Consider the following 14634-nt stretch of genomic DNA (forward strand, 5'->3'; position numbering starts at 1 on the left):
TGTTTTTTAAGGATTTATTTTATTTATATGAGTACACTATAGCTATCAAAATAGGGCATCAGATCCCATTACAGATGGTTGTGAGCCACCATGTGGTTTCTGGGAATTGAACTCAGGACCTCTGAAAGAGTAGTCAGTCCCCTTAACCACTGAGCCATCTCTCCAGCCCCGGCAGGCCCCTTTTGTTTGTTAGCAGAGAAGTGTGTCTGGGCAAACGGACTGTAGCTCCCTCTGTGATTGTTCTCACGGGTTGTCCATGCTGACTTGCTGGCCTTATTGATTGGTTCGATGCAGTTCTTCACAGACTCTGCCTACTGAGTCTGTAATCCTTGGCTGGAGTCACTAATTTTTCGCCTATTTGCAACTTGTATTCTTATTTTGAATTTAAAACATTTTATTATTCGAATTGTCAATGTATTTAATAATGACAAGAACTGCCCCTCATTACACCACTACTCAGCCTTGGCTGTAGTCAGCATTTTGCCTATCTTCATTCTTCATTTCCTGGAGTTTGTACATACCATGTTATTTTTCCTATAAATCCATTTGGTATACATGATTAAAGAAATTTAAGAAGAAATACCATGTGCTAGAGAGATGGCTCAGTGGTTGAGAGCATTGACTGCTCTTCCAGAGGTCCTGAGTTCAATTCCCAGCAACCACATGGTGGCTCACAACCATCTGTAATGGGGCCTGATGCCCTCCTCTGGTGTGTCTGAAGAGAGCAATGGTGTACTCATATATACATAAACTAAATAAATAAATCTTTTTTTAAAAGAACAAGAAGAAATTCCACTGTTAATCGCCACATCCGGCAAAGTTAATTCTTCAATCTGCAGACTTCCTTTAAAGTTCTACAGGTCTTACTGTAGTTGATTTATTCGAACCAAGAACCAGGCAACTTGTATACATTGCATTTAGTCTGCTTTAGCTCATCTCTGTGAATGTTTCAGTCTTGAAAGCCTTTTGTTTTGTAACACTTTATATTCTTCTGCTGCTATTGGCTTGTTTGCAGAATTTGGTTTTCTTATGCGGTGTACAAAATTGTGAGTGCTCTTGCAATATTTTTTAGTTTGTTTTATTGGACCGCCATATTTCTAGTAAAATGGCATTAGAAATACAAGCTCGATTACTTCCAGATTAACTTTTATTTAAGTAGAAGTATTTAGGTTCTGATTATAATATGAGTGCTGAGTGAGTGTGTGTGTGTGTGTCTGTCTGTGTTTGTGTCTTCTCCTCCCCGTTCTTCATCATCATTGTATTTTAAGACAAGGTCGTAACTATGGAGCCTTGACTGGTCTGGAACTCTACGTATTATAGACCAGGCTGGCTTCAAACTCATAGCAATCTTCATGTCTTAGTTTTCCAAGTTCTAGGATTACAAGTGTATAGCAGCATCCTTGCTGATTGTTTTTATGTTAATTGTCTAGTATTAATTTCTGTACAAGCAAATGCCAGTAACTAGGAATCAGCAGTTTTGTGCCCAGAGTGAGCTCCAGTGAGCACAGCATAATCTAAAGAGGAACAGATACTTGTATCTGCTGTGGGTTGCTTCACAGCAGAGGAATTAGAAGCAGGAGGGAGCCAGAGCTTTTGTAAAGAGCATGGAGCTTTTCTGTCCTCTGTCCAGAGGGAGGCACCACGCCTCCCAGGGCTCTTCATTAGGTAAGCATCCTTAAGTGGATGCTTCCTTGGACAGGACCGTTGCTGTTTCAGTGTACGCTGTTTGGTCATGTGAACTTCTAGACAACTGTGTCTCAATGGCACCATCGCTTACAGCTTTCTTTTTGTGGTAGGGGGGTGTTTTTGAGACAGAATTTCATGAATTCCAAGCTGGCCTTCAACTCTCTATGTAGTCAGCCATAGCCTTGAAATCTGGATCCTTCTGCCTCCACTTCTGAGTACTAGGATTACAGGATTGTACCAATACACGCAGTTTTATGTGGTGCTGGGTTTCAAACCCATGACTTTGTGAATACTAAGTAAGGACTCTACATCTGAGCCCCAGCCCCAGCCCTTATTTCTAATGTGGCCTTGACTTTTGGAGAATTTTCCCATGAGATTGCTATGTCCTCAGTTTCTTTCATTAATCTGACTGGCAAATTGGGACTAAAATCATGCATTTTGTCTAATACAGCATTTAATTAACTGAAACTGCTGTCAGTGAAATAGATACAACCTTCAATATTAACATCAGCTGCAGACCCTAGCACCTGAGATCTAATTAGCACCACATTGGTGTTTGTACGGCAGAGGGCTCCCTGGTTTTCTGTATTCCCTTTCCATCTAGCCTTGGGCACTAATCCAGATACCTCAAAAAGTCTTTATCTCAGCCTGGAGATTGAAGCCTTGGAGAGTTTCCTATGCATTATAGTTCTGCCTTGGGTCTTGGAGCAGACCAAAGTGACCTTCATGTTAGTGATCACTCTAGTTAGAACTGGCTGAAATCTTTTGTACCTTGTGATCTTCCTTATAGTAGAAGGAATTGACTGCAGAGTTTACAAAAGTTGGGCCACTTCTTCACAGGAAGTTTCTATGACTAACCAAATGTAGCCTCATCACAGATAGATCTTGACTGCTAGTATTCAGGGCATCAGTTTTGAGGAAGGAGGCAAGTTAAAGGCAGAAGAAAGTATAATTCCAAGGGTATACATGGTGCTTCCTTAAGTAAAGCCTCCGTCTATAATTTTAGGAGACTGTTTTATATTGGGTGAGAAGTATGTGTTTCCATTGTCTCTAGCATAGCCTAAAACCCAGCTGGTAAACCTTAAATGTCATAGTTCCTGTCGTGTCACTGATTTCAGGCTTTAATTTTAGAGAATATGGGTAGTTGGTCTAGCCTGCCCTCTTATGCCGTTATCACCAGCCCCATGCAGTAACTGCTTAGGGCTACAGAGAAAGGCAAGATGCCCAGAGATGTCAAGATGTCTTGTGCACAAAGAGGTGACGTGCTGGGTCCAGGGCCATTGAGTTCAGTTTCCTTACGGACATGTTTGTAATGTTTTATTTTCTTTAGTTATTTTTGTTTTATGTGCATTTGGCGTTTTGCCTACATGTCTATCTGTGTGAGTGTCAGGTACCCTGGAACTGGAGTTGCAGACAGTTGTAAACCACCATGTGGGTGCTGAGAATTGAACCTGTGGCCTCTGGATGAGCAACCAATGTTCTTAACCCCTGAACCATCTCTCCAGGTCCCCCAACACCCCCAGCATCTTAACAAGGCTATCAAATTGTGCTTAAAGAATCTTCTCCATGTGGAGGACAGACGTGGCCATTACTAGGTTTGTAGGGTTGCAAGGTGTAGGGGTTACAACAGAGCAACTTCCTCGGTGAAGAAGGCAGTTGAGACACTTTCTTGCCTTTGTTCATCTCCTGGCCTAGTGGATGTCCTAAGGTTATGCTGCTGCTGCCACCACAGTGCTGGCTCCTTTCAGTAGCTGTGACGTCACTTCCCCTCTTTCGCTGTCTGATTGAGACTGTCTTGAAGGGCTGAGTGGAAGAGGAACACTTCATTCTTATAACATCCTTTCACCTTCTCCACTGTGGCTGTTTATTTAGGAAAATGACTCAGTCCCATCAGCCTGGCGGCCATCGTCTAGTTGCCAGAGTTTAGTTACCCTGTGGCCTAGGTACACGGAAGTTGTAGCACCTAAGCTGTCTGAACCATCGTGCCAGCTCTAGTCAGGAAAAATTAACTTTCAACATAGACAGTGTCATGGCTGGTTTATATCAACTTGGCACACGGTAGTCACCTGAAAGAGGGGAACCTCAATTAAGAAAATGCCCCCAGAAGATCCAGCTATAGGGCGGGCATTTTATTGATTAGTGATTGATGGGAGAGCCCAGCCCATTGTGGGTGGTGGCATCCCTGGGATGGTGGTCCTGAGTTCTATAAGAAAGCAGGCTGAGTGCTGGGCGGTTGGTGGCACACACCTTTAATCCCAGCACTTAGGAGGCAGAGGCAGGCGGATTTCTGAGTTCGAGGCCAGCCTGGTCTACAGAGTGAGTTCCAGGACAGCCAGGGCTGCACAGAGAAACCATGTCTCGAGAAACAAACAAAAAAAGGCAGACTGAGCAAACCATGGGGAGCAAACCAGCAAGCAGCACCCTCCATTGCCTCTGCATCAGCCCCTGCCTCCAGATTCGTGCCCTCTGTGAGTTCCTGCCCTGGCTTCTTTCAGTGAGGAACCATTCATGATGTGGCAGTGTGCACAGAATAAACCTTTCCTCCCCACCTTGGTTTGGTGATGGTGTTATCTCATAGCAGTAGTAATCCAAACTAAGACAACGAGAACTTCATGTTTTTATTGTTTTGTATTTTTCTTTATGGCTACTTTCAGACCTTAGATACAGTAGAATTTAGCTTTATATATAACATCAGGAGGGAGACTCCTTTTTAATCTCAGCATCAGTTATCCTATCATTATTGGCTTGTTTGTTTTCTTACTTATTTGGTTTTCTGGAGTTCATTTTGGTTTGTAGAAGGGTCACATGCACCCAAGGTGGCCTTGATTTTGCTGTGTAGCTGAATGGTTCTTATGGTCTGGAAACCTAACTGGATGAGTTCCCAACTTTGTACTTTATTCTTATCCTGTGGTAGCCATAAAGTCATAAGTTTAGACTCTCTGTTTCCTGTACACCTATACACAGGAGGGGTTGTGGGGCAGTAAAGGGGACATGGGACAGAGACAGATTGGGACACAGAGTTTTTCTTAGAATTATACTGCATTTGTACACATTAAGAGTTTAATCTTTGTAGCATTAAATGTTTTTATCATCGTCCCCCCCCCCCCCGCATTAAATGTTTTAACCCTTGTGCAAAGTGCATCTCTATCTTTCTCTTTAAGGACAGTCTTCTTATATAAAATGTGATAGTGCAGGTTAAGGTGCCTCAACCGGGAAAGGCTCTTGATGCCAACCTAAAGTCTTGAGTTCAGTCCCTGGGACTCACATCGTGGAAGGAAGGAAGGAAGGAAGGAAGAAAGAAAAAGAAAGAAAGAAAAATGGGAGTGGATAAAGTGAGAGAAAGGAAAAGAAAGCAAGCCTGTAAGCAAAATCTTATCTGAAATGGACCTGGATCTTAGACTTTAGTGTGAAAGCCAACCATAAAGCCTTCCAGGAAACAAAACAAAATAAAACAAAACACCCTCTGAAGGAGGTGGAGATTTCTTAGGTTGTAGAATACATGAATCATAGAAGGGAAAACTTGGACTTAATCAAATATTTATTAAGAAAGTAAGTAGGAAAGCATACATGCTGTGTTGGGGTTTGTGGGGTGTGTATAAAGTAAAATAAAGTCTATTTGCAAAATGGGTAAAAAGATTTGAATAGAAGACCACACAATGGCCAAAACATAGGAAGATTGATTAACAACACCAGTCATCAAGGATATATAAACAAAATCACAGATATCACAAGTGTGGCTGAAATGGAAAAAAAGATAAAAGCCATCAGCAAATGCTGCAAACAGTAGAGTTCTTCCAGAATTTTTACTTTATGTTGTTGGAGTATAAAGTCACCAAGGTGTTTGGGAAACTATGGGTTTCCTAAATAGTATGCAGATATCACATTCTTTATTCTCAGATGTTATCCTAAGAGAAGTGAAAAATATGATTAAAAAAAACCTCTTGTTTGAGGATATCAGAATAGGAGTTAGTCAGAATCCCTCTCCCCCAGATAAGAGGCACCCATATCTGCCAACAGAATGAATTACGAATTTATGAATTCACACCGTGGGTTCTACTTACCAGAAAAAAGTCAAACTGCTGCTGTAGCCAATGTTGTGGGCAAGTCTTAGCAACTTTATGTCAAATGAGAAAATCTAGACAAAAAAAATTATAAAATGTACCACTACATTTTTGTGAAAGTTTAAAATAGATGAAACTAACCTGTAACAATAGAAATCAAGTCAGCGGTTGCTTGGGGAGGCAAGAGCTGGCCACAGAAGGAGCTTCTCGGATAGTAAGCAACGTGTGTGTGTGTGTGTGTGTGTGTGTGTGTGTGTGTGTGTGTGAGAGAGAGAGAGAGAGAGAGAGAGAGAGAGAGAGAGAGAGAGAGAGAGAGAACAAGAATTGACTGGCAGTTTGCTGCCTGCAGACATGGTGCTGCTTAACAAGCTGGGACATGAGTCTTTATTAACAAAAGCATGGGCAGGTTATGAGTATTTCTTTAATAGTTAAGACTTCTGTTTACTTTTCATAATAAACAGCCCTTTTTTCCTAAGCGTTTTACCAAGTTTGAGGGGTTTGGCCCACTTTTCAGCTTGAGAAACTATTTCTAGCACCTTCTCTGAGCTCAGGAATAGTTTCTATAAATATGAAAAAGGTAATCCTTATGGTGTTAGCTGGAGTGTCCCAACAGAAGCTCACTCTCCAAGTCCATCCTTCTGATTGACATTCTCCAAGGCAGTGGTTCTCAGTCATTTGTCATTATGCCTTACCACATGCTTTTGGCAGTATCTGTGGAGACTGTCATTGTCACAGAGAGAAGGGTGCTGTTCTACTGGCATCTAGTAGGTAGAGACCTCAGAAACTTGGAACCATTCTGCAAACAAAGGGCATTCCTCACCCTGAAATTCTACTTGGTAAAATGACATGATACCCAGGTTGGAAAACCTTGTTCTGGGTCTCCCCTCCATCACTGAAGTTGAGGCCGTCTGTCAGTTGTTGCCTGTCATCACAGCTCAATCAGTTGTGCACACTGGGCTGTTCACGGTACATCCCTCTTTCCTGCCTTTATAAGCATATGCCATCTTCATTATGGAGATAAGGCCACACAGCCAAAGTACTTAGAACTGTGTATCATTTGTGTTGACTATGAGTGTAAGATGTTGTAGATTTCCTTTTCATCTATTTCATTAAATAGTTTTTCTTTAAAGGGGGATTATAAAAGGTAATGTTTTCTCTTTTATTTCTCTCCACAGAATGACAGGAAGAGAATTTTTCTCTCGTTTCCCAGAACTGTACCCATTTCTTCTCAAACAATTGGAAACTGTGGCCAGTACAGTAGACAGGTAATTAGAGAATACACTGGAAGATGTGCAGACACAATGTTAAGTACTTTATTAATCATGATTTTAGGTTGGACTGGGTGGCTCAGGTCTGTGATCCCAGCCCTCAGAAGATACAGGATTACCACCAGATACGGGCTACATAACCAGGCCCGTCTCAAGAGAAGAAACATCGGGAGAGCTGGCTCAGCAGTTAAGAGCGCCTTCGACTCTTCCAAAGAACCTAGGTTCACTTCCCAGCACCCACATAGCAGCTCACAGCTGTATGTAACTCCAGTTCCAGGGAATCTAGTGCCTGCTGTGTAAGCACAGTACTTCAGGTACCGTGAAGTATGCTCACATATATACAGGTACCGTGACGTATGCTCACATATATACAGGTACCGTGACTTAAGCTCACATATATATAGGTGAAACACCTGTAAAATAAAAAATGTAAAACTAACTCTGGTGTAGATGAAATGACTCAGTGGAGTAAGACACCAACTTCCAAGCCTGACAACCTGAGCTCAGGACCTTATTGTGAAAGGAGAGAACCAGCTGTCGAAAATTGTCTTCTGACTCACACAGAGACAGAGACAGAGAGAGAGACAGAAACAGAGACAGAGGAGGGGGGAGGGGAAAACCCACACCAAGCAAGGTGAAGAGGCTCCTGAGGCTCCACCCCTCCCTGGGGATCTACCACAGTGGTGTAGCCGTTGGTAAGGTACCCATGCTCCTGTAAACAACCTTTCACCCAGGCTTCTCTAAGCAACTGTAATAAAACTTGTGAGTCACTTGTTAAAAACCCATGGAAGTATATGAGGATCTGCAGTAGGAGGGCATATATGAGGATCAGAGATTTCATATGTAGTTATCACTAGGAATACTTAATATATCCTAATAAACAACTTTCCTTTAAGTTTTATTTTTATGTATGTGTCTGCCTTCATGTTAGTATGAACATGCACATGGGAGCCCACAGTGGCCAGAAGACGGCATCAGACAGCCCGCAGACAGTACTTGGCGACATCAGACAGCCTGCAGATAGTACTTGGTGATTCCGAGGAGCACTTGCTGCTTTCTCAGAGCCCATGTCAAGGCAGCTCAGAACTCCATGTCATTCCAGTCCCTGGGAATCTGATACTCTCTTCTGGTCTTCATGGTTATACACACACACATGCACATAGACACCCCCCTACACACACACATAAAATTTTTATGCCTTTAATTCTAGCACTAAGGAGACAGGCAGATCTCTGAATTCAAGGCCAGTCTATTCTACAGATGGAGTTCCAGAACTGCCATGGTCACACAGAGAACCCCTGTCTCAGGGTGGGATCAAGATGAGGTGGAAAAGAATTTACTGTTTTCATTAAGTGAAGACCTGAAGACCTGTGTTCAGTCACTAATATCCATATAAAAAGCTTGTTGTTATGCCATGTGCACTTGTAATTCTAGCCCTGGAGATGCGGACATAGAAGGGCCCTAGGGCTTATTAGCTAGCCAACCTCACTTACAGGGTAAGTCCCAGGTCCCCGTGAGAAATCCTATCTCAAAAAACAAAGTGGGGTTGGCAAGATGGCTTGAGCCCTGATGACCTACCTGTCCGTGTGCCCCAAACCCACATGAAAGTAGACGGAGAGTGACACCGCACAAGTTGTCCTCTGTGTTTCATGGCACATGCACTTTTTACATTTTAAAAGGACTAGGGCACCGCTCCTGAGGTTATCATGCAAGGTTGACCTCTAGTCCCCACACACAGACACACGCACATAGCACACGCACACACTTACACACACAGACACACGTACCTGAATCAGTTCTTCCTCTTATTGTTTAAAATCTTTGTCTACATTACTAAATGTACTTAATAGATTCTTTTTTTTTTTTTAAGATTTATTTATTTATTATATGTAAGTACACTGTAGCTGTCTTCAGACACTCCAGAAGAGGGCGCCAGATCTCGTTGCAGATGGTTGTGAGCCGCCATGTGGTTGCTGGGATTTGAACTCTGGACCTTCGGAAGAGCAGTCGGGTGCTCTTACCCACTGAGCCATCTCACCAGCCCAATAGATTCTTAATATCCTGTGTTACTAGCCTGTTGCAGCTTGCTGCTGTGAAACAACAGCTAACTAAGTTGCCTGTGATCAAATGTGGGTCCCTGAGCAAAAATGATCAGTAATTTTAGAAACATAAAGCAGAGTCATTTTAAAGGGCATTGAGTCCCCTGGGGCGGCAAGAAATGGTGTCATTTTGTTTCAGTCTTACTCTGTAGCTGACAGTAGAATTTTTACTATGGATATCTTAGAACATGCACTTTTTTAATTTTTCTGCAGTCTTTGTGCTGGTGTAAATACATATAAAGTGTCTGTAATGGGAAAATGTAATTATATCAATGAAATGTACTTTTGTCAAGATATCTTTTCTCTAATTACTAGTTAGTGCAGGGAGGGTTTTCTGGTTCTAGTGAGTAATGGCCTAGTCATGTTTCCTCAAAGCCATCAGACAGGGAGAGCTTCCCATTTCCTGAAAGCTCTGGAGAGCACAGTCCAGAGACTGTGACTCCAGAGAGTCACTGGCTTTAGAAGAGGGTTGTGTGCAGGACCCTTGCTTTGCCAGAGACTTCTTCTTGTGCACATTAAAGTGAAACAGGAAAAGGTGACAAAATGTGGGGCTGGAGAAATGACTCAGCAGTTAAGAGTACTGGCTGTTCTTCCAGAGGTCCTGAGTTCAATTCCCAGCAACCACATGGTGGCTCACCACCATCTGTAATGGGACAGCTACAGTGTACTCATGTGAATAAAGTAAATAAATCTTAAAATCTTAAAAAAAAAAAAAAAAAAAAGTGACAAAATGTGTTTGAAAGCAGTGCCTGCCTTCTTCAATCTGAAATCTTTCATGTGTAATCACTTTCCTTCAGTGAACTGGGAGAGCCTGATCGCCACCCTGGCATGTTCCTCTTACTCCTGGTGTTGGAGAGACTGTACCCATCGCCGATGGACGGCACATCATCTGCGCTCAGCTTGGCCCCTTTTGTTCCTTTCATTATCAGGTAGTGTCATGTTGCAGGGAACTTGAGAGAAATGCTCTATCTTGTTCTTATTTGGAGGATTATAATCAGTATATTGTCTTAGGGAGCCATTTTGTGAAAGCAAGAGAGTGAAGCTTTCTGCTATTGCTCCTGACTGTTCTCCAGTGCTTTCTGAGCACTTAGCCTGTGCTTAGCCTGTGGGTGTGGGAGCCTATGGCTGTGTTGATAGTGTTTTCCTTGGAGACCGGCTAGTGGGTGTGTGATGTTGACCGGAAGTACCCCTTTTGAAAACACTGCCTATGGTTTGTATTGAACAGTATTGGGCCAGCCAACACAGGTATGCTGGGCGGGCTTGATCCTAGCATGTGTTCCCTGCCCTGTGGTTTAAAAGAATATTAAGGCGCCTGACTCTTTACTCTGGAGAAGTCAGAGCAACCAGGACCTGGTATGCCTGTGGCAATGCCACTTAGCCCATTGTCCCACTTAACCTTCTGTTTCAAACTTGGGGTGCCTAAAAGAGATACAAAAGCATAGAATGTATGTGGGTGCACACCAACTACAGGATACATCACCAAAGCCCAGTACCTCTTCTGAAATGGCTGTCACTTCTTAGTTTTTGACTGTGCACCTTAACATGTGATCCTCAAGAGCATTTGTGTGCTCCTATGACTCACCTTAGAAGCTGTAATATTATTATCAGCTCTTTACTCTTCGTAGTTCTTGACGAGCATGTGCCTTTCATGGATCTATTGAAATTTGAGATGGACTTGGGGAAGCACAAGAACACAAAGCTTGAGTGTTTATTATTTGTGCAGCATCTTGGGTTCTGCTTCCTGAGCTCACGTAGTTGACTTACGCATTTCCATGTGAGAAACCATGAAACACAAGATTCTGACATGTGATGCTGTGGCCATTTGTTTGCCACCAAGCCTGGGCTGTGGCTGTGCTATCTGTGATCACAGAGGTGACTCACTGGGACTGGCTTGTGTTTCCTGATACAAAGTTACCGTCTGCCTCCTCCAGTATTGGGTGATTCATTTTAGAAATTTGGTGGTAAATTTTACTTTCAAGAGCCTTAAAAGTGTTCTCTTTCATGAACATTTGTGTGTATGGAGGGGAGGATACAGCTAAGCAGTGTTTCAGAAAGTTGATAAAAGGGGAACAGCACAAACAGAATCAGCGCCATTAGAAACCAAGATGTGCTGTGCACCATCGGCATCTATGTTGAGACCATTCATTCTGCAGAGGCTTTTATTACGCCATCTGTTGTTGGTTGTTCCTAGAGACAGGAAGTTGCTACATTGAAATACTCTTCCAAATGGACCTACTTATATATAATCTGAGTATGTGCATGGTCCTGAGAGATAGTCAAAGATCACAGTAGTTTAGAGGATTTAAATACTACTCTGAAACCAGGTTGTAGAGAGCATTGAAGTCCTTAGTAAGTGTGTGTTGTTGACATAGGCATGACCATGTCAGTGACGCTGGTGCCTGGACCCATGGGTGAAATTTCCCTGGATAAAATTCAGAGAATGGCAGTGCCTTCCTCTCGACCATGTTGGGGATGGTGATAGTAATTGCAGAAAAGGTTCACAGCTTCTCCCCACCACCCGCATTGGGAGCCCAAGTTCATGGCCTAAAGATTACTCCCCTACAAAGAGACTGCTCCTACTAAGATTAGCTAATCCTGTCTCCTTTTTCAGTTGTATATGGTAACCCTGCTTCCTTCTTCAGCTAGCTGTGTGCAACACCCTTACCTCCCTGTTCAGCTATAGATATAAACATACTGAGCTTCCCCATTAGAGTCTAGACCACCTGATCCCGTATAGTCTGTATGTCTGGTCTGTCCTTTCCTCATTTCCTCATTCTACCTAGTTAGGGTTCCAGGCCCCAAGCTGTGCAAGGATGTATACCAGGAACTTAGAACATCATCCGGGTTAGTTTGGTTGGTTTAGTTTGTGTTGTCTGTTTCACAGTGTTGGGGCTCAAACCCAGGGCCTTGCTTGTGCTTGGCAAGCTCTACCATTGAGTTGCATCCTCAGCCCTGTGTATGTAAGAGTCTACCCAAGAGGCTGGAAAGATGCTTTAACAGTTCAGAACACTTGCTCCTGCAGCAGACAAAGGTTCAGTTTCCACTATTCATATGGTGGCTCACAACTGCCTGTAATTTCAGTTCCAGGGAATCCAGCAACCTCTTAGAAGCTCCACAGACACCAGGTATGGCCATGATGCACACATATATTTGCAGGCAAAATAAATCTAAGATTTTAAGGACCTTAGCTTATTTCTCTGTTACTGTTTGTTTGTTTGTTTTGTTTTTGCCAGCCTGAATCTTAGAGGTAGCTGATTTGATTTCTCTGGTCTGTATGGGCAGTTCTTTGCTATCCAGCCCCTTCCTCCATGAGTGCAGTGTCTTCACATACAACCACTCCCTCTGCGTTGTGACGGCATGAAGCAGAATACTGGTGCTTTACCGGAGCTCCAAGAACCGCTTGACTACAGCTCACCGGCGCCTGTTTGTTGGGCTCTGTAAAGGGTTAAAGGAAGGGCCTGAAGCCTTTCAGTTCCTTTCAAAGGCAAATTTCAAGCTTCCACTGAAACATTACAGGAAACCATACAGTACCATCCTAGAGCCATGACTCTAGAGTCCTGGAGAGCAAAGGCCTGGACTGAGGAGACTTGGCTTTTGAGTGCTCTGCCACTTCTAATTGTGACCCTGTCACGCTGCGGTGTTCCTGCTCTGGACTAATGTGCTCCCTGTGTGAAAAGTAACTCCTGCCGCCTGAGAGGTCAGCACCTCACTCACTGCTGAGGGAGACTCTCCTCACTGTGGGGCACTTAGAAACATCCTTCTTCCCGCTCGGCATCCCCTTCTCCCAGCTTGCTTTAATTCATTTCAGTACCCACTTCCCCAGTCCATTTGTTTTCCTTTGTTTAAAGTGAAATCTGCTTGCTTGCTTTTCCCTGACAAGTACTAAGTACAAATAACAAAACAAATATGTTCCTGTAGAAATCATGTACCTATGCGGGAGGGGTGGACAGTTTACATTGAAACACTAGGAAAGCTTGTGTTCATGTATTTAGAATAGTTCGTGGAACCTTAGGATTATATCAGTCATATCAAAGAGGAAGGTGAAGATAGAAGAACTTAGTCTTGTGACAGGAAATAATATGACTCTGGTCTTGTTTTCCTTTAAACACATAATGTAGATGATAACGTTGCACCTTCTCCAGGTTACGAAGCAAAGCAGCTGTGTTCTGTGTTGGGGTATTGTGGCTCTTACAGGAAACAGTAATGAGTTCCTCCTTCCGTTGAGATTCTGGTACCAAGAGGTCTCCTTTAAGTCTCTGTGTTAAATTGCTGTTTTGTTTTTGTTTTGGGTTTGAGATGGAGTCCCATGCAGACTACACTTTCCTGGGCTCAGCATGTAGCCAGAGATGACCTTGTACTTTTGATCCTCTTGCCCCTACTTTCCAAGCACCCACATAATAGGCATGTGCCAGTATGCCAAGATTATGAAGTGCTGGGAATTGAACTCAGAGCTTCCAACTAACCTATGTGTCATGCATCCATCTATCTACCCTATTTGTACCTGCTCTGACTTCCCAGAATCCTTTTAGATAAGTAGAGGGCAACATTTGCTTTAAAGAGACAAAAAAGGCAAGCAGAGTGGCTCTGGTACCACCAAGGTGAAAGTCCTGCCTGGCCCTGTTCTTGTGCTGTCGGCTCCTGATGCTCCCCTCTTCAACGTGCAGAGCTCCCCTTCCTTGTCATTCGTCACTACTCTACTGTACCCGTGCTCAGTGCTTGCTCTTAAGCATAAGCTAATCTCCTCCTATGCCGGTCAGGCATTGCTCTTTTGTGGTACTTTCCCCTACCTAATACAAATTTGGATACTGAGTTAAATTGAGTAATGTAAAAATGAAACTAGTTGGAGTCAAAACTTTGTATGTGAGCTGATCTGCTTATCTGAAGTATTCAAGGACTTCCAGTCCTTTATTATCGGAACTACATGTAGCCACAGTGATGGTTTATATAGGTAGGGGCTTCAACTGGGTTCCATGTTCGACCTGGCCTTTGAGGAAGTCTGTTTTAACATGAGCTCTGCCATTTGGTTATATTATGAGTCACCTCTCTGATGTTCCCGCTTCCCATTCAAACAAGTTTTGATCAAATTAAATTCTTGGACTGAATGTTACCTTGGTCCTCTTTGGCCTCATGAGCTTGGGAGCCTCTTGGCTTCTGAGCTCCTCTCTGACTGTCCTTTAGGAAGTACCTGAGGCAGGGTTAGTGTCATAGGAGAGAGAGAAGCTGCAAAGCACTGTCTCTGTTGTAACTCATCCAGTTACAATGGAGCCAGACATGGAAGGGAGGGACATCCAGACTAATACAGTAAGAATGGAAAACCCAGGTAGGAGAGCCTCAGTGTAATGGGGTTAAATGTCCTGCTTACAGATACCGCTTCTAGGTTTATGTGTAACAGAGCCCAAGAGGTTGACAGTCTTTTATAGGAAAAGAATAGAGAAGGATAATTTTAAGGCTGCAGGTAGTGGTGCACATCATTTAACACCTTAACCCTATCATTTGGGAGACAGAGACAGGAGAATCTCT

General features: G+C 43.2%; 1 protein-coding gene across 2 annotated transcripts in view; it reads left to right on the forward strand.

Moving 5' to 3' along the window:
• Positions 1-14634, forward strand: part of Thada (THADA armadillo repeat containing) — a 284103-nt gene that overhangs the window by 129251 nt on the left and 140218 nt on the right. For both annotated transcript variants that reach the window (XM_085833257.1, XM_029471016.2), the window contains 2 exons: positions 6923-7012; positions 9912-10043. In XM_085833257.1, coding sequence (XP_085689383.1) covers positions 6923-7012; positions 9912-10043 — 222 coding nt within the window. The remainder of the gene's footprint in view (positions 1-6922; positions 7013-9911; positions 10044-14634) is intronic.

This window comes from Mus caroli, unplaced genomic scaffold (assembly GCF_978045245.1).
Source record: "Mus caroli unplaced genomic scaffold, Mus_caroli_1 scaffold_18, whole genome shotgun sequence".
In the NCBI taxonomy this organism is placed as follows: domain Eukaryota; kingdom Metazoa; phylum Chordata; class Mammalia; order Rodentia; family Muridae; genus Mus; species Mus caroli.